At 46.9% G+C, this 19083-nt stretch overlaps 1 protein-coding gene across 4 annotated transcripts in view; it reads left to right on the forward strand.

Annotated features, from left to right (window-relative positions):
• Positions 1-19083, forward strand: part of TGM3 (transglutaminase 3) — a 137408-nt gene that overhangs the window by 95754 nt on the left and 22571 nt on the right. For all 4 annotated transcript variants that reach the window (XM_037995064.2, XM_037995066.2, XM_037995063.2 and 1 more), the window contains 6 exons: positions 8837-9010; positions 9363-9602; positions 10187-10305; positions 12123-12251; positions 16280-16457; positions 16562-16697. In XM_037995064.2, the coding sequence (XP_037850992.2) occupies positions 8837-9010; positions 9363-9602; positions 10187-10305; positions 12123-12251; positions 16280-16457; positions 16562-16697 (976 nt within the window). The remainder of the gene's footprint in view (positions 1-8836; positions 9011-9362; positions 9603-10186; positions 10306-12122; positions 12252-16279; positions 16458-16561; positions 16698-19083) is intronic.

Raw genomic sequence — 19083 nt, forward strand, 5'->3', positions numbered from 1 at the left:
TGAAATAGGGATAGCAACATCTTTTTAATAGTCAATATTTTGTGACTATTAAAAGACATAACGCAGGTGAAATGCTTAGCTCAGTGTCTGACACGTAAGAGGTCCTCAATAGCAGCCCATTAAAAGTCCATTAAAATGCTTGTTTTTGCCATTATATATGGGATCCCAAGGCATTTGTTTCCCCCAATCTCTGGGGGTCCTGGTGCTAGTGATGGGTATATGTTGAATCCCAACAATAACCCTAAGAGGGAAGATGTTCAGGTCTCACTGTCCCTCTTCTACAGATGAGAAAAGTACAATTCAGAGACATTGAGACCCTTGCTCAGGGCCTCTCACCGGTCCAGGCACCAATCCAGGGCTCATTTCTCTTCATCCTTACCGCCCCTTACTCTGCCTGAATGCCAAGAAATTGTGCCACCTGTGCTGCACAGGGCTTGCAAATGTCAGGATATGTGGCAGAAGTTAAAAGGAAACGGCACAGGCTAGAAAGAGAGAAAGGAGAGAGAGATGGGTGCTGAGGAGGAAAGCACCTGTGTCCTTGGAGCCAGAGGAGGGCTGGCCAGGGGCTAAAGATGTTCCCAGTGTCTAGGGGTGGGAAGTGGGATGACTCACAGCCTGTCGGTGACCAGGATCTGAGACCTGGCTTCTGGGCTAAGATCTGCTTCAACTCTGTGACCTCCGCAGATGGCTTCCCCTTTCAGGGCCTCAGCTTTCTGACCTGTCATGTGGGCACACTAGATTACATCACTGTTTTTCAAGCTGCCAGTTGCCATCCATTAGCAGGTTGTAAAATCAGTTTAGTGGACTGTGACCAGCCATTAAGAAAGAGAAAAAGCCGAAGAGAAAATATCAGAGTACCCAGCTACAGAGTAAGTATTAGCCCTGTGAAACCTCGTATCTTTTCCAGATCCATGTGTGTAAAGACTATTTAGATTTCTTGATTTGTCCCCCAGGCAGGAGCGGCAAGAGCACAGTGGTGAGATCTCAGCTCACTGCAGCCTCCACCTCAGGGTTCAAGCCATTCTCCTGCCTCAGCCTCCCGAGAAGCTGGAACTACAGGCATACATCACCACATCCAGCTAATTTTTGTATTTTTAGTAGTGATGGGATTTCGCCGTGATGGCCAGGCTGGTCTTGAACTCCTGACCTCAGGTGATCTTCCTGCCTCGGTCTTCCAAAGTGTTGGGATTACAAGTGTTAGCCACCGTGCTCGGCCACTTTTTAGCATTTCTATCAGCCCTCATTAACTCTAGACTTCTGTAAAATAAAAATGCATCTATGTCTAGAGAAAAGATATGGGAAGTAGAGTCTGGGTGGGGGCTAGGGATAGTCCCAGTCACTAGAGTAGCATCACTCCATATTGGGCCCCCTGTCAGCCCCTCTGTGGGGTGGTACTCCCTGGAATAGGAGATGAGAGCCCCATCACACACCCGGCGACCAAGTCATTCTCACTCGTCTGCTGCAGGTGATTCAACTGCAGAGCCAGTCTGACAAGGATTGAGACGGCAGAATAGCAGCTTCCCTTTCACATCTGGAGTCTTTCTCTGTGCTTTTCACATGACCTCTGCCAAAGAGGGACCACAGAATAAATGGGCAGGGGTTACATTAACATACTTGTGATTATGTTTGGCTGTGATTGATGGTGAATGCCACCCCCCAAAAAAAAGGAGCTTAGAAAAATAAGACAGAAGTTTATTTCTTCCTTGCATGAGCAGCCTGTATGCAGGCAGTTCTGGGCAGGCCAGGTGGTGGCACCATTCTCAGGGCCCAGCTCTGTCCAGTCTCCTCTCCACCATCGCTAGGGTACATATGGCTCTGCATGGTCTGAGACAACCGCTAGAACCTTGTCCATGTCCAGATAGCAGGATGGAACAAGAGGAAGAAAACAGGCAAAGGGCATTTGCCAACTGTTTATATAAAGAGGTTTTCTAAAAAATAAAAAATAAAATAAAAATTGAAACAGGTGTTCAAACAAACATTACCAAGTACACATTCATAGCAGCACTACTCAGAGTAGCTGAAAGGTAGGGACAACCCAGATGTCCATCAGCTGATGAATGCATCAACAAAACATGGAATATTCATGTAATAGACTATCATTCAGCCATAAGAAAAGAATGAATTACTGATACATCCTCCAACATAACCGAGCCTTGAAAACATTATGCTAAGTAAAATAAGTCAGACCCAAATCACACATTGTGTGATTCCATTTGTTAATTTATGAAATGCCCAGAATAGGGCCGGGCGAGGTGGCTCATGACTGTAATCCCAGCACTTTAGGGGGCCAGGTGGGTGGACAATTTGAGGTCGAGAGTTCGACACCAGGATGGCCAACATGGTGAAACCCCATCTCTATCAAACATACAAAAAAATTAGCCGGGCGTGGTAGCACCCGCCTATAATCCCAGCTACTCAGGAGGCTGAGGCAGGAGAATCACTTGAACCTGGGAGGCAGTGGTTGCAGTGAGGCCAAGATCATACCACTGCACTCCAGCCTGGGCAACAGAGGGAGACTCCATCTCAAAAAAAGAAAAGAAAAGAAAAGAAACAAAAAGAAAAAGAAATGCCCAGGATAGGCAAATCTATAGAGACAGAAAGAGCTGGAGTTGGCAGGGGCTGGGGATAGGAGGAAATGGGGAGTTCCTCCTAATGGATTGGGGGATTCTTTGGGGAGTGAAGAGAAAGTTCTGCCACTAGATAGTGGAGATAATTGCATATTGTGAATGTACTAAACGCCCCTGAATTGTACATTTTAAAATGTTTTAAATGGCAATTTTTATGTTGTGAATTTTACCTCAATTTTTTAAAAGAGAGATTTCCTGGAAGTTAATACCTATAACTTCTGCCTATAAGTTTTTGGCCCAAATTTACCCTCATGGCCACCGAGCCAGAGTGGAGCCTGGGAAAGCAGTGCCTGTACATATGGGGGATTTCATTACCAGGAAAGAAGGAACAAGTGAACATCAGGATAGATATTTATCTGGCAGTCCACCACATTAGAATTGCTGCTGGCACTGATGTTCTCAGGAAAAAAAAAATCTGAGAAATTGCCCCAGGCCTGACACTGGAGTTAAGCATTAACTCAGGTAGTGAGGAATCAGAGTTTGGAGATGTCACACTGTGGGCAAAGCACCTCTGCGGCCTCCGCGTGCTCACGTCTGGAATAAGGGTTAGGAGTATGTGATCGGTCTCTAAGGTTTCTTTTCCCGCTGATGTCTTTTAAGTGTGTACGTTGATGAGTCACACGACTCCTGTCTCTTCTTCTCCTCCCTTCACCCAGACTGGTGCAGAAGACAGCCCTGAGGCTTATAAATATACATAAGGCGGTAAACTTGAGAACCTTAGACGGCTAAATACCTTTCCCCCCTCTCCTTTCCTACACATTCTGACAGGGTGGGCTGTGATGAGTGCCATGTCAAGGGCTTTGGGGATGCGGAGACAGGATCATTAGATCCTTGATTTGGGGGCTGGCAGAGCAATCCTAGGGTTAAGGGACAGGATGATGACCGAGGGAGGCAGCTGGTGAACGGTTCAAAACCACACCGGAAGCTTGATGAGCAGCTCTCAGCCGGCAGCCCCTACTTGGGGATGCAGGGTAGGCTGTCCCCTTTGTCCAACTCCCTTGAAGACAGTTCTTTTGGAAGAGATGTTTTCCTTCCAGGAGCTCGGTGTCTCTCCTCTGTCAGAATCCAAACGCTAGCAGGTGTACAATGCAGCATGAGGGCCCCTCACCACCTAGGCACCTTCTGGACTCAAAATCCTGCATGAGACCCTCTTCCAAAAGGTTTCAGGACCACAGTGACAGGGTAGAGTCAGTAATGCCTGCTGAAAAGGAAACACCATTTTCTCTTCCAGACCACTCTTAATACTTCCTAGCCGCCAAATGTGTGGGGTTTGTTCTCATACCAAGCGATTCTCTGTGGACACCACTGGGTGTCCTACAACTCAACTCAGTTCTCACACTGTTGGGAGTTAGCACACAGCCCACAGGGTGTGCACACGCCCCTCAGTCCCACAAGACTGCCCCACTTCAGATGCCAGTGCTTCAGAAGTTGTCACCTGTGCTTCTGACCGACTAGATTTAAATCGGGAGTTCCCACCAGCCCCCTTCTCAGGTTTGAAGATTTGCTAGAACAGCTCACAGAACTCAGGAAAACAGACGACCAGTTTATGATAAAAGGATACAACTCAGAAGCAGCCAGATGGAAAAGGTGCCTGGGATAAGGTGTGGGGAGGGGCGCAGAGCCCCCATGCCCCCCTCCCAGCACTTCCATGAGTTCAGCCTGGAGGCTCCTCAGGCCCCATCCTTTGGGGTTTGGGTTTTTATGAAGGCTTCATTCTTAGGCATGATTCATTAAGTCATCAGTCATTGGTGATGAAATCAACCTCCAGTCCCTCTCCCCTCTGTGGAAGTGGCTAGTGGGCATGAGGCTGAAAGTCCCAAGTCTCTAATCACTGGTTGGCTCCCCTGGCAACCAGCTCCCGTCCTGAGGCTATCCAGGAGCTGCCAGTACCAGTCATCTCATTAGCATACAAAAAGTCACTCATCATTTTGGAGGTTCCAAGGGTTTCAGGAACTTTGTGCCAAGAGAAAGCAGAGATCAAATATATATTTCTCATTATGCCACACCTGGGTTCAGAATCCTGGCTCTGCCAATTTCCAGGTATGTGACCTCAGATAAACTACCTGGTCTCTGAGCCTTGGTTTCTCATTGTAAGATTTCATTGACCACATACATAACGTGTTCTGTGGACTGCGCATAGCAGTTGGCATAAAGAAGGCTGATGACGAAAGTGAGCCCCACTTTTCCTCCTCCTCCAGCTTGCAGCAGTCTCGCACATCCCACAGCCACCCTAACAGAGAGCAAGGCTTGTTGGTGCTGCCGGGACTCATGCTTGGTGTCAGAAAAGGCAGAGATGTTGAGTGTGGGCTCTGAAGCCTGCAGTCCTCCACTGTGGAGTGGGGTGACCATGACCAAGGTACCTGGTTTCTCTACACCTTGGCTTCCTTGTCTATAAAACAGGACGTCCGCAAGTGTCTGCCTCATAGAGTTAATGAGCTAATGCACATAAACACTTTGAAAGATGGCTGGCACACAAATGCCCAGTAAACTTCAGCTAACAGTATGATCACCACCACCACAGTCACCCCAGGTCTGACCTAGTGGGGCATGCAAAGTGCCCCTCATGTTCTTTCTGCAGGCTTCCCTGTTGGGAGGCATCCTGGAGCTCAGTCTTTTCTTTTTCATCCTCTCTAGGGACAAGACATTGGTCTCTGGGGTGAATGGGAGGGGCCTCTACTATTGACACAGCCGCAGCAAACAATGCATGAGCCTTGGTGGAGCAAAGAAGGGTGTGGGCCTGTTGGGAGAGGCAGGTGCCAGCAAGAGATGCTGAGTACCCTGCCCCTCTTTCCTTACCCCTGTGCTGGACAAAGCCTTCTGGAGACAGACTTTCTACTTTCAAAGAACTCGTGGTCTAGAGTGAGCTTTATCTGGAAAAGGACATGCGTCCTTTGGGATTTGGGGTGGGGTGAAAAATCTCTAGGAAAGCTCAAGTGGTCTGAAACCATATGTTCCATAGAGTTCTTGTTTTTTAAAAATATGTATTTCCAGAGGTTCTTGTTTGAGAGCTCTTCTCTTTTGTTTTTCTTTTCTTTTCTTTCTTTTTTCTTTTTTTTAATTTTGAGATGGAATCTTGCTCTGTCACCCAGGTTGGAGTGCAGTGGCATGATCTCAACTCACTGCAAGCTCCACTTCTCAGGTTCAGGTGATTCTCCTGCCTCAACCTCCTGAGTAGCTGGGATTACAGGCATGTGCTACCATGCCAGGCTAATTTTTTAATTTTTAGTAGAGATGGGGTTTTGCCATGTTGGCCAGGCTGGCCTCGAACTCCTGACCTCAAATGATCCACCCACCTCAGCCTCCCAAAGTGTTGGGATTATAGGTGTAAGCCACTGCACCCGGCCAGCCATTCTTTTTTCTAAAGCGAGTAAAGCTCTACCAAATTGCAACTGGCTGGGATGCACAGAAAGTAGTGAGCAAGATTGGCAGGAGGAGAGGGGAGAAAGTTGGGGGCCATTTCCCTAGAGAGATCTGGCATCTATCAGCTGTACACAGCCATCTAGGGCTCAGTGTTTGCCAGTGTCTGAGTTCTGGGCTGTCTCTATTGGCTACTCAGGTACAGGAATGCTCATTTTCCCCCTGCTCCTTCTGTCCTTTCTGTCCTCCCTTATTTCTTCCCTTCATTCAACAGATCTTTGTTGATTGCATGAATGTCTCAGTTTCCCTGAATTTGTGCAAAAATCTATTAATTTATTCTTTTAATGAATATTTGTTAAATGAATGGGTGGATGTTTGAACTGGGAGTAAGCTCATCTCTTGAGTCCCCTCTCTCCAACGGCAGGTTGGCTCACCATCCCAGGGAGCCTGCATTTTACTGGAGAGGGTACCTATGGTGACCCTCCGCCCCATCTCCAGTGCTCTTGAGTGGAAGCCCCTCCCCAGTCCTGCCCTGGCCCCCACTTGCTCCTGTCTCACCTTTCTCTCTTCTCCACGAAGGGCCCCTGCTCTAGACAAATAGCATCACTCCTTCTCTTGTGCTTTTGAGCCTCTCCTTCCCACCGTCTAGAATGCAGGCTGCTCTATGGGCACCTGACAAAATTCTCTCTCCTTTCAAGGCCCAGCATTTTCAGTGTAGCTTTTCCTGATCCCTACAACCGAAAGTGATTTTTTTTTCCTGCCTGCATCTCTCATACACCTTTCCTGGATTTACCCCATTCCATCATTCATGATCACTTATGCTTGTCTTATCCACTGCTGAAGCTCTTGGAGAGTTACAACTACACTTCATACACGTTTACACTCCCAACATTGTGCCTCACACAATGTCCTATGAATAATAGTTGCTCTAATATTTTTATTGAATGAATACTTCATATTCACTTTTCCTTGTAGACTAAATTTTGAGCTGTTGTCATGACAATCATCTCATGACATTAGTCTTTTCTTTGTTCATTTATTCCTTCATCCATTTATTTATCTAATTATCCTAATACAGTCAAGCAGTGCACTAAGCATTAGAATAGAAAGATCAAGAGGGCGCCGGGTGCAGTGGCTCATGCCTGTAATCCCAGCATTCTGGGATGCCAAGGCGTGCAGATCACTTGAGCCCAGGAGTTTGAGGCCAACTTGGGCAATATGACAAAACTCTGTCTCTACAGAAAATACAGAAGTTAGCTGGGAGTGGTGGCTCATGCCTGTAGTCCCAGCCAATGGGGAGGCTGAGGTGGGAGAATCCCTTGAGTCCAGGAGCCAGAGGTTGCAGTGAGCCAAGATCACACCACTGCACTCCAGCCTGAGGCAACAGAGCCAGATCCTGCCTCAAAAATAAAATAGAATAAAAGATTAAAAAGGAATGTTCTGATGCAGACAGATGGACATATATAAAAAAGAGCTGTGTCTGGCACTGGAATGCACCCTCACACTCTCATCAGAGCTGTGGCCTCTTTGTAAAGACAGAGACCAGTTTGGTTTGCGGAAGAATGGGTGACGTAACCTCTTAAACATAACTCATAGGAAGATTTCCCAAAAAGTTTCTTTCAGCGAACACTTGGTACATCGTGGCATCTCTCATAAACCCTTCTCAGTTTAGCTCCGTCATCTTCACAATTGTGTGAGAAGAAATCAGGAGGGTGGATTTTGAGATGTTTGTCCTCGAGTCTTATCCAGGTCATTCATGGCCTTTGACCTGCTCCTATAAACAGCTCTTGCCAGTGAGCATTTGCAAGTCCCCTCTGGGCCAAGGATTCCCCAATCACTAGGCCTAGAAACACTGCTCAGAGTCTCCGCCAGCCTCCCTAGCATCAGAGGCCCAGGTCAACACCAAGGCGTTACAAATACAGGGAAGGTAAAGGATGCAAAAGTAAACATTTGCTGGATGCTGGAGAGGCGAAACATGCTTGGCATCTGGGTACACACAAAGGTACAACAAAGAAGCCAAACCAGGATGATGGGTGTGAGAGAAGTATCCTCCCTTCCGTTCTTTTTTTTTTTTTTTTTTTTTTTTTTTGAGACAGAGTTTTGCTTTTGTCACCCAGGCTGGAGTGCAATGGTTGTGACCTCGGCTCACTGTAACCTCTGCCTCCCAGATTCAAGTGATTCTCCTGCTTCAGCCTCTTGAGTAGCTGGGATTACAGGTGTGCATCACCACGCGCAGCTAATTCTTTGTATTTTTAGTAGAGACGGGGTTTCACCATGTTGGCCAGGCTGGTCTCAAGCTCCTGACCTCAGGTGATCCGCCTACCTCAGCCACACAAAGTACTGGGATTACAGGCATGAGCCACCATGCCCGGCTCCTCACTTCAGTTCTGTTGGAACCCCCATCCACAAAGCAATGAGAAATGCTGAAAGCAGACAGAATGTAGGCACTCTGGTGACATAGTTCTCCTCATTGATTGGATGGAGTTCCACTGAACATTTGGCCTGTTCCCTAAGGGCCGAGTGACAGCTCAGCAGATGGAGGGGAAAAGACACTCTTAGCTGTGGGAACAGGATGCACAGAGGTTCAGCTGTCTGAAAGGGCAGAGCATTTTCTGTGATCTTGCATCCTGGGAGCTGGCATAACTGAGACTAGAAAGACTGAATGGGAATAAGTTGTGATGTTCTTGCTATGCAAGATCAAGGTCTTTGGATTTTAACGTGATTCTTTCCAGGAATTTGGCTCTGCCCTCGACGAGCCTCACCCCAAAGCTGCTCTTTGGTAACTTACACCCTTCCCCCACACCACCATTCCTTGCCTCCTAGGACTTCAGGTTCTCTTTTCTGCCTCACAGCTCTAGGACTCCAGAGTATCAACTGGCAGACGGCCTTCAACCGACAAGCGCATCACACACACAAGTTCTCTAGCCGGGAGCTCATCTTGCGGAGAGGCCAAAACTTCCAGGTCTTAATGCTCATGAACAAAGGCCTTGGCTCTAACGAAAGACTGGAGTTCATTGTCTCCACAGGTACCTGCGCATTCCCCTCCCTGCCCAAACACACACATACCTGAGTAGCCCTTGTGCATTCAAGGAGTGATGGGGACCATAGTGGGACCACTGGCATTGGGCTCTAGCCTTGCTCTGTCAATGATTCATTGTGGCCTTGGGCAAGTTGCTGTCCATCTCTGAGCCTGACTGAGAGTCACCATCCTCAAATCAAGAGGGATCTGGCCTGTATGTTCATTCCAGTTACTTCCAGTGGCAGAATATGGTGCTTCATTGGCTCATGTCCCCCAGACGGGGGTTGTATTGGAACCTGGTCTCTCCACAGTCTGACCAATGCTTGTTGGTTTTTCTCAATCTCTGTCTTCTTTGACAGGGCCTTACCCCTCCGAGTCGGCCATGACAAAGGCTGTGTTTCCACTCTCCAATGGCAGTAGCGGTGGCTGGAGTGCGGTGCTTCAGGCCAGCAATGGCAATACTCTGACTATTAGCATCTCCAGTCCTGCCAGCGCACCCATAGGACAGTATACAATGGCCCTCCAGATCTCCTCCCAGGGCGGCGTCTCCTCTGTGAAACTTGGAACGTTCATACTGCTTTTTAACCCCTGGCTGAATGGTAGGTGTCTAACCACCCACACTCTCAGCCCTGGCCTAAGCTAGAAAAGAGAAAGGGGATGGGGGAAATGATCTCCACAGGCTCAAGTTTGATTAGGGAAAGTCCATGGGCTGTGGAAAGGGTGCAGAAGCTAGAAATGAGGAGCTCTGACACTTCAGCAGCGTCTGAGTCTGGGCAGTCCCTCTATCTCTCCAAGTCCTCACCATTAAATGGACATCCTGCTGTTTCTTCTGGGAATATTGTCCAGATCACATTGAGCTTTTACAAACTGCATAGCACGGTTCATTTTAAGGGACAATACCACAGTATAATTCCACAGCATGGAGATAGCTTCCTGCCAGAAAGAGCAGGTGTCTCATCCCCAGGGTCTCATTTTCAGACCCTCAAGTCATCCTAGCTTCTCTTTCCAGCTCATAGTTCCCACAATTGGAGTTGGAAGAATTTCAGCCCAAGGGTCAGGGGAGGGCTAAAGGTGGGGCTTGCTCCGACCCTCAGGCCAGTTCAGGAGTTGGAGGAGAGGAGGAATGATCCCTACAGTCCTCCTAGGATTCTAGTCCCTGGTGTCTGCTTTTTGTATCAAACAGCGGATAGCGTCTTTATGAGTAACCATGCTGAGAGAGAAGAATATGTTCAGGAAGATGCCGGTATCATCTATGTGGGAAGCACAAATCGAATTAGCATGATTGGCTGGAACTTTGGACAGGTAAAAGGGTCATAAGGAGGCTGAGGGTAATGTCCCTTTTACCCAAGAAGCTCAGCAGCTTGCCCCACAGATCAATGGGAAGTCCCACATCTGTCCATCTGCCTGCCCTTCTATTTGTTCATGCATTCAGAAGACTTTCACTGGCCACCTATTATGTGTCAGACCCTGGGATCCACACTAAAAATACAGGAGATGAATAAGACAGATCCATCTTTGAAGGGGTCGCAATCTAGTGGGCAAGACAGAACACACACATAACTCAATTGATGCAATGAAGTAGTATTGGTGCCAGGATGCACACATAGATATAAGGCCCCCTAGAGACACTGGGGACAGTGATGTAGCTTCTGTTTTTTCATTTCATGTAAAAATGTGATGAAACTTCCTTAGTGTGCCCACTCAACCTTTCCAAGCCACACCCTCTTGGTCCTTTATTACAGTGATCCCCATTTGAGTCTACGGAGTTCTCAGATTTGGTCAGTTTAGAAAACTTTCAGGGATGCCCTCCACTTTTTATTTTATCCATCAGATAAAGGCATTAGAATAAAGCACCTTGGGCGGGGTGCCTTGGATATCAGAAGGATGTGTGCTTGGACCATCTACAGACCCTGTCTGTAGTCAACTGGAGCAAGTTGGCTATCTCCTTTATTGTGAGGAAGGAAAAAAGAGAAGGATAGTGAATAGAGTGCACCTAGGAGTGGAAAAGAGGCTTTTTTTTTTTTTTTTTTTTTGATGGCATGGTCAAGGAGGGCCTCACTTAGAAAGGAGCCTCTGATCAGGAACCTGAAGGAGATGAGGGCACCAGACAGAGATCCTGGGAAAGAGCATCAGGCAGCAGGAAAAGCAAATGCAAAGACCTAAGTCAAGAAGAGCTCAGCCTTCTCAGTTTGAGAAGCAATGACTTCAATTAAGTCTTATTTTGTGAAAATTGCTTCAAATACATATACTTAACAAGAGATTTTATTTTTATAACTAGTTCTCCAGGAGTCTCAATAACATGTTCAAGATTGTAGGCAGGCCAGGTGCGGTGACTCACGCCTGTAATCCCAGCACTTTGGGAGATTGAGGCAGGTGGATCACCTGAGGTCAGGAGTTCAAGACCAGCCTGGCCAAAATGGCGAAACCCTGTCTCTACTAAAAATACAAAAATTAGCTGGGTGTGGTGGTGTGGGCCTGCAATCCCAGCTACTTGGGAGACTGAGGCAGGAAAATCACTCGAACCCAGAAGGAACCCAGGAGGTGGAGGTCACAATGAGCCGAGATCGCGCCACTGCATTCCAGCCTGGGTGACAGAGCAAGACTCCGTCTCAAAAAAAAAAAAAAAAAAAAAAAAAAAAGGATGGGAGTCAGAGAGTCAGAGACAGAAGAAAACTCTGAGATGAGTTTGGCCTGATTATACAGATGGAGAAATCAAGGCCAGACAGGCTAAACGGCTTGCTCCTGAGGTTTGTGGCAGCCAGGGCGTCGGCTAGACCAGGCCACCTCCCATGCATTCACTTTAGGAGACTTTGCACAAGTTCTTATGCTTTTTTCTTTTTTATAATTTTTAAATTTATTATCCTTTCCTCTTTTTTGGTTTTTTGTTTCAAAAGCTGTCTTTGAGGAAATACACAGGGTCTTGTGTGTAGTGAGTGCTCTGGATGAGTTTGCGGGGTTGAGGGCTGGGCATGGTGGCTGTCCTCAGTAGCTCTCAGTTCCAGAGGCCATAGAGTCAAAGGATCTGACAGTTCCTGTGGTTCTCACCAGTGTAGTTCCCTTCTTGAGCCAACTCTTCTTGTCATTTCTTTCATTGTAATGTATGGCCTCATTCTGAACAGTTTGAAGAAGACATTCTGAGCATCTGCCTCTCAATCTTGGATAGGAGTCTGAATTTCCGCCGTGACCCTGCTACTGATGTGGCCCGCAGAAATGACCCCAAATACGTTGGCCGGGTGCTGAGTGCCATGGTGAGTAACAGGAAAATGATCACAACTAGTTGTCATCATATATTGAACACCACCTGTGGGCTAGGCACGCACACTCTTTATATATGTCATCTCATTAAAGCCTCACCAATTACAGCTGGTGGTTAGAATCATACACATTTTACCAACTTGAAGCACAAGGCCCCTCTAAGTTATAGGGCTTGCCTGAGGCACACAGTGAGTATGCAGCAGAGGCAGAGCCAGACACAGGTCCAGCCAGCTTCAAAGCCCTTTCCACCACATCACGAAGCCTTTCTCAGAGGAAAAGGGAACTTGCTCTTTGGGTGCCTGCCAAAGATGGGAGAATGCAAATCTAGGGCTCTGCTCCATCATTGGGCCTCCTGGGAAAGGAAGCGAGACCCCTATTGAGCTGGAGGTGGTGACCTCCTTTGCCTAACTCATCTCTTCCACAGCCCGGAGCACAGCCCAGAGTGTCAGATGGTAGGCTGCCTCATTCATGATCTAGATGGGGAAACAAGCTTGGAGAGCTGAAGTGGCTTGTTCAAACCACACAGCATGCAAGTCAGACCAGAACAAGGCCTTCATGGAAAAGACCTGTGCCCCTACAACGTACACACACACACTCACACGCTCACAATCTCTCTCTCTCTCACTCACACACACACAAGCTAGATCCCCTAGGAGGCATCTATGGCTCTGCGCTCATTGCATAAAGAATGTCTCCATCCAGTCTGGGCGTGGTGGCTCACGCCTCTAATCCCAGTGCTTTGGGAGATGGAGGTGGGAAGATGGCTTGAGCCCAGGAGTTTGCTGCCAGCCTGGGTAACACAGTGAGATCTCATCTCTACAGAAATTAAACAAAACAAAACAAAACAAAAACAAACCTAGCCAGGCATAGGCAGACACAGTGGCTCACACCTGTAATCCCAGCACTTTGACAGGTGGATGACTTGAGCCCAGGAGTTCAAGACTAGCCTGGACAACATGGCAAACCCTGTCTCTACAAAAAAAAAAAAAAAAAAAAAATTAGCAGGACATGGTTGCATGTGTCTGTAGTCCCAGCTACTTGGGAGGCTGAGGTAGAAGGATCACTTGAGCCCAGGAGGTAGAGATTGTGGTGAGCCAAGATCATGCCACTGTGTTCCAGTCTGGGTGACAGAGTAAGACCCTATCTCAAACAAACAAAAATTAACCAAGCATGGTGGCACATACCTGTAGTCCAGCTACTCAGGAGGCTGAGGCAGGAGGACTACTTGAACCCAGGAGCTTGAGGTTACAGTCAGCTATGATGGCACCACTGCACTCCAGGCCTGGGTTATAGAGTAAGACCCTGTTTCCAAAAATATTCGTCCAAAATATCTAAACCTAGATCAACCTGCTCAAAAGTTGTAAGTTAAAAAGCAAAAAGTCATGATCAGGCACAGTGGTTCACACCTGTAATCCCAGGACTTTGGGAGGCTGAGGCAGGGAATCACTTGAGCCCAGGAGTTTGAGACCAGCCTGGGCAACATAGTGAGACCTCATCTACACACACACACAAGGAGCCAGGCATTGTGGCACATGCCTGTAGTCCCAGCTACTCGGGTGACTGAGCTGGAAGGATCGCATGAGTCCATTAGTCGCAGGCTGCAGTGAGCTATGATTGCACTACTGTACTCCAGCCTGGGTGACAGAGTAAGAACCTGTCTCCAAAAAAAAAAAAAAAAAAAAAAAAAAAACGATGAAAAGTCAAAGTGAATTCTTTACTTTAATCTTCTTAAACTAAGTAATTGCCCAGAAATTCTGTAACCTTTATTTATTTATTTCTATGGTTCATGGTTTAGGCATTTCTTGAGCTCTTGACTTTTGAGTTGGATATGTTCATGCTAATGAGCTAGTTACTTGGTTAGAAATGTGAACAACTTCTCAGCTGCATAATAAATATCTGGAATGCCTCTGAGAGGGCTTCTGGAAAGAGCTGAGTCTTAGACTGAGCCTGGCAGGAAAGGAGTAAGGTGGCCCAGGACTCAGAGGCTCTAAGGAGATGAACGAGGAGCTGAGTAGCCGAGGGAGGGTATGGAGAGGAAGTGAGCCTGGAGCAGAATCTTGAAACCAAATGGCCTGGAAGAGGTTTGATTAAAGCCCTGGTGACTTAGAAAGCTGAGCCTCTTTGTCCTAGGAGAGAGTGGGTGAGGCCAGAGGCTCCTGCAGCCGCTGACTCACTCGCACCCCAGGGCCAAACCACTTTATCGTGGAGCCAATTTCCTCAGCTGCACCTCCCAGATGCTCCCCGTTCAGACCTCCCAGCTGGGCTGGGCCATGAACTAATTATGGCCTGTGCAGAGCTTTGAAATGCTCAGCTTTCAGCCAGAGATGACCGTGCTGATAGCCACTTTGGAGGCTGGAGCACCAGTGACTCAGGAGATGGGGAAGGACTGCACAACCTTCTGTCTCGAAGGAGGCTCTGTCTTGCCTGACTCTGCCATGACAGCCCAGGCCCTCTTGGAAGGGGTGCAGAACTCACCACTGCACTGAGGGGTGGCAAGGCTGGCCATGGCCTGTCCTGGGCAGGGATCCTTTTGTGTCCAGACTGTCCATTCTCATAGGCCTTGCCCCTTACAGGCACTCCAGGGAGAGGGCGTAAGACACACAGGCTGGAGGAGCACTCGGAAATCCTGGTCCAGCCTCTCATTGCACAGTTTAGATAAACGACAGCCAAAGTTTCATAAACCCTGACCCTTGACTACAGAAGACACCTCCGAGCACCTTTGTCTAACTTTCCCTTGAAAATTCTCTTCCCTATTGGAAGGTGAAGAACTAAGGCCTGGAGAGGTGAACAGACCTTTGTGCAATCATCAAGTTGGCAAGTGGCAAGGTGGGGCTTGTAATCTCACTGTCTCCTTTTCTCTTTTAACTTTTATTGTGGAAAAGTTCAGACCTATATAAAAGTAGAGAGAAAAGCATAATGAACTCCTGTGTATGCATCTCAAGCTTCAACAATTACCTCTTCAAGGCCGGTGTCATTTCATCTCCGACCCTCTCTTTCACAGATGATTTGATAAATCTTAGACATTACACATTTGTCATCATTTCACCTGTAAATATTTCCAAGTGTGTCCCTAAAAGACAATGGAACTCAGGTCTCTTGATTTCTAGTCCAGTGATCTTTTCAGGCTGCCTCTTGGTTGTGTCACTTAGATAAGAACCTTGCCTTAAATTGAATAAATGAATGAGTAAACTAACAAACGAACAAATAGCTGAATGAATGAAAGAAAAGAAATACTCTATCTTTATTCTTTCCAAGAAGAAGTTAGTTGCTGAAGTTCTAAAGTGACTTTCTGGCAGGATGCGGTGGCTCACGCCTATAATCCCAGCACTTTGGGAGCCGACATAGGCGGATCACTTGAGATCAGCCTGACCAACATGGTGAAACCCCATCTCTACCAAAAATACAAAACCTAGCTGGGCATGGTAGCACACATAATACCAGTTACTCAGGAGGCTGAGCCAGGAGAATTGCTTGACCCTGGGAGGCGAAGCTTGCAGTGAGCCAAGATCACGCCACTGCACTCCAGCCTGGGTGACGGAGAGAGACTCCGTATCAGAAAATAATAAAAAAATAAATAAATAAAGTGATCTTTTTGTAAGACCATACACCAAAAAAGAGTTTCAAACCATGGACTCCCAGGCAGACAGATAACAGTGATAGCCTGTGAATTCTTTCCTACCAGAAGTCCTCTGCAAGCCGGATTTGTGCCCTGCCTTGCCACAGACAAGCTGTGCTGTCTGTTTCCCATGTCAGGCTGCCACACAGGAATGACGTGTGGATCAAGGACAATCAAACATAGCCTGTTTGGGAAAGCACCTCTAAACTCTTAAACCACTCCATACCCCTAGGGGTTAAGTGTTACAATGATCATCCCCAAGTCACCTAGAAAGACAAAGAAAAGTTCAATCATGGTCCTTGGCTTCCTTCCTCATCTCCCCACCTTGTCCTCTGAATTCTGCATGTCAGTCTCCCTAGGAAAGGCATTAGTGCTGACTCATTTTGGGGGGTGGTTTCTGCCCAGATCAATAGCAATGATGACAATGGTGTGCTTGCTGGGAATTGGAGCGGCACTTACACGGGTGGTCGTGACCCAAGGAACTGGAATGGCAGCGTGGAGATCCTCAAGGACTGGAAGAAATCTGGCTTCAGCCCAGTCCGATATGGCCAGTGCTGGGTCTTTGCTGGGACCCTCAACACAGGTACCTTGGGTGTGGTGTGCCTTGGCTGGGTCAGTGGGTGGCAGTGGGCTATGCCACGGTACCGTCTCCACCATCTGAGTCCTCACACCCACCCTGACTTGCAGCGCTGCGGTCTTTGGGGATTCCTTCCCGGGTGATCACCAACTTCAGCTCAGCTCATGACACAGACCGAAATCTCAGTGTGGATGTGTACTACGACGCCATGGGAAACCCCCTGGACAAGGGTAGTGATAGTGTATGGTAAGTATCTCACCTTTTGCCTGAACCTCGAGCACCACATTTGAGTGGCTTCTCGCTCTCACCATCCTCCTGGGACCCAGGTCCAAACAGGAGTTGCAAGGCAAGTAACATGTCACCACAGCATGTAGAATGGAAATACTGGCAACGCTCACTTAGCAGCACCCAAGACACCTCTTCTCAGTGCTCTGCGGTCTGCTAGTCTGGTCTGTCTTGCCGCCGTCAGATGAAGGGTCTGATCCCAGTGAAAGACAGGGCTCCTAAATTCACTCTGAATTTATGGGATCCATTGGACCTTATACTACTTTAGAAGATAAAAATCCATATGACTTGTAAACTTTCTTTTTTTTTTTTTTTTTTTTTTTTTTTGAGATGGAGTCTCGCTCTGTCACCCAGGCTGGAGCACAGTGGCGTGATCTCGGCTCACTGCAACCTCCGCCTCCCAGGTTCATGCCATTCTCCTGCCTCAGTCTCCCGAGTAGCTGGGACTACAGGTGCCCACCACCACACCTGGCTAATTTTTTTGTATTTTGAGTAGAGACAGGGTTAAACTTTCTTTTTCTTTTGTTTTTTTTTTTTTTTTTTTTTTGAGGCCGAGTCTCGCTCTGTTGCCCAGGCTGGAGTGCAGTGGCCGGATCTCAGCTCACTGCAAGCTCCGCCTCCCGGGTTTACGCCATTCTCCTGCCTCAGTCTCCCGAGTAGCTGGGACTACAGGCACCCGCCACCTCGCCCGGCTAGTTTTTTGTATTTTTTAGTAGAGACAGGGTTTCACCGTGTTAGCCAGGATGGTCTCGATCTCCTGACCTCATGATCCGCCCGTCTTGGCCTCCCAAAGTGCTGGGATTACAGGCTTGAGCCACCGTGCCCGGCCACAGGTTAAACTTTCTTAAAGAGAATAAGAAAAGCAACACATCTTCTCTTAGCATATATATATATATATATATATATATAGCTATTATACACCTTGGTTGACATCAAAAGTTCAGAGTTTATTCTGGATTCTGGATGAAAACAACTAGTTTTTTTTTGAGATGGTGTTTCATTCTTGTTGCCCAGGCTGGAGCACAATGGCACAATCTCGGCTCACTGTAACCTCATGTTCTCAGGTTCAAGTGATTCTCCTGCCTCAGCCTCTCAAGTAGCTGAGATTACAGGCATGCACCACCATGCCCGGCTAATTTTTGTATTTTAGTAGAGACGGGGTTTCACCATGTTGGTCGGGTTGGTCTTGAACTCCTGACCCAGGCCATACACCTGCCTCAGCTTCCCAAAGTGCTGGGATTACGGGCGTGAGCCACTGTACCCAGCCAAAATGTTGTATATATATATTTGGGCATTTATATTCTTAACCATAAATACGCCATGTGCACACTATCAATACACACACACATACGTAATTTAATGATAGATGCCACAGGAAGTAGATTATATGAAATGTGTAGACATATATCTGTAACTGCATAAAGCACTAGATAGATATTATATAGATGAAAATAGATATTGTCACAACTGTTTAAGGTTACATCATATACTAAGTTATTACTGGATGGCAGTTGGCAATGATGTTTATATCTGTATATACACATAGATATCTATGTGTCTATATAAAGTACCCGTATATCTATTCTTTTAATCCATTTCAAAGGCTACACACACACATAGTTGCTCACATGCATGTATATGTCTAGATAATCGTATGACAGATGTCATCTTATTTTCAGATGTTCAATTTTAAGATAGTCTGCATAAAATATTTGTATTACTTATAATTACCAGAACAAATATATCTAACTTATCTGAAATGTGCTTAATGTAACTAAGGGTATAAAATGAAAGGAAAATAGCTAATAATGGAAAACACTGTTAAAACAAATAAATAACAACTCCATGCCAACAACCGAATTGAGTAATAAAAGCATCCCTTCCCTTCTGAAGGAGAATGAAGTTTATGTAACTCACCCCAGGGTCAATGGATTCCGGGGTTTTACTGGGGGAGAGAAAGCTTATTTAAGGAGTTTCTTCCTTGATCTGCACATATACAACTTTCTCTCTAATGATATTGCTTACTTGTGACCAGACTTTGTTTTCCAGCTTTTCATGAATGAGTGTTTTTTTTTTCCCTGGGCTTTTCTTTGTTCTTGTGTCCAAAATCCCATCGCAACCAGCTCTGATCATTGGGGTTATGCCATTCCTAACTTTAGTTTCTTCTACAAAAGGAGATGGTTGGTCAGACAAGTTGGAGGCCCCCTCAGCATATCCTTTCTGTGATTATCCTGTACACTAGGAACTGCAGGGACATGGAAAGCTTAAGTCTCAGTTCCTCCACTGAAAGCATTTATGGTGCTGTTAGGAGACAGGGGTGGGGAAGCCACTAGTAGAGGCTAATTAG

The sequence above is a fragment of the Chlorocebus sabaeus genome, chromosome 2 (genome assembly GCF_047675955.1).
Source record: "Chlorocebus sabaeus isolate Y175 chromosome 2, mChlSab1.0.hap1, whole genome shotgun sequence".
NCBI classification, from domain to species: domain Eukaryota; kingdom Metazoa; phylum Chordata; class Mammalia; order Primates; family Cercopithecidae; genus Chlorocebus; species Chlorocebus sabaeus.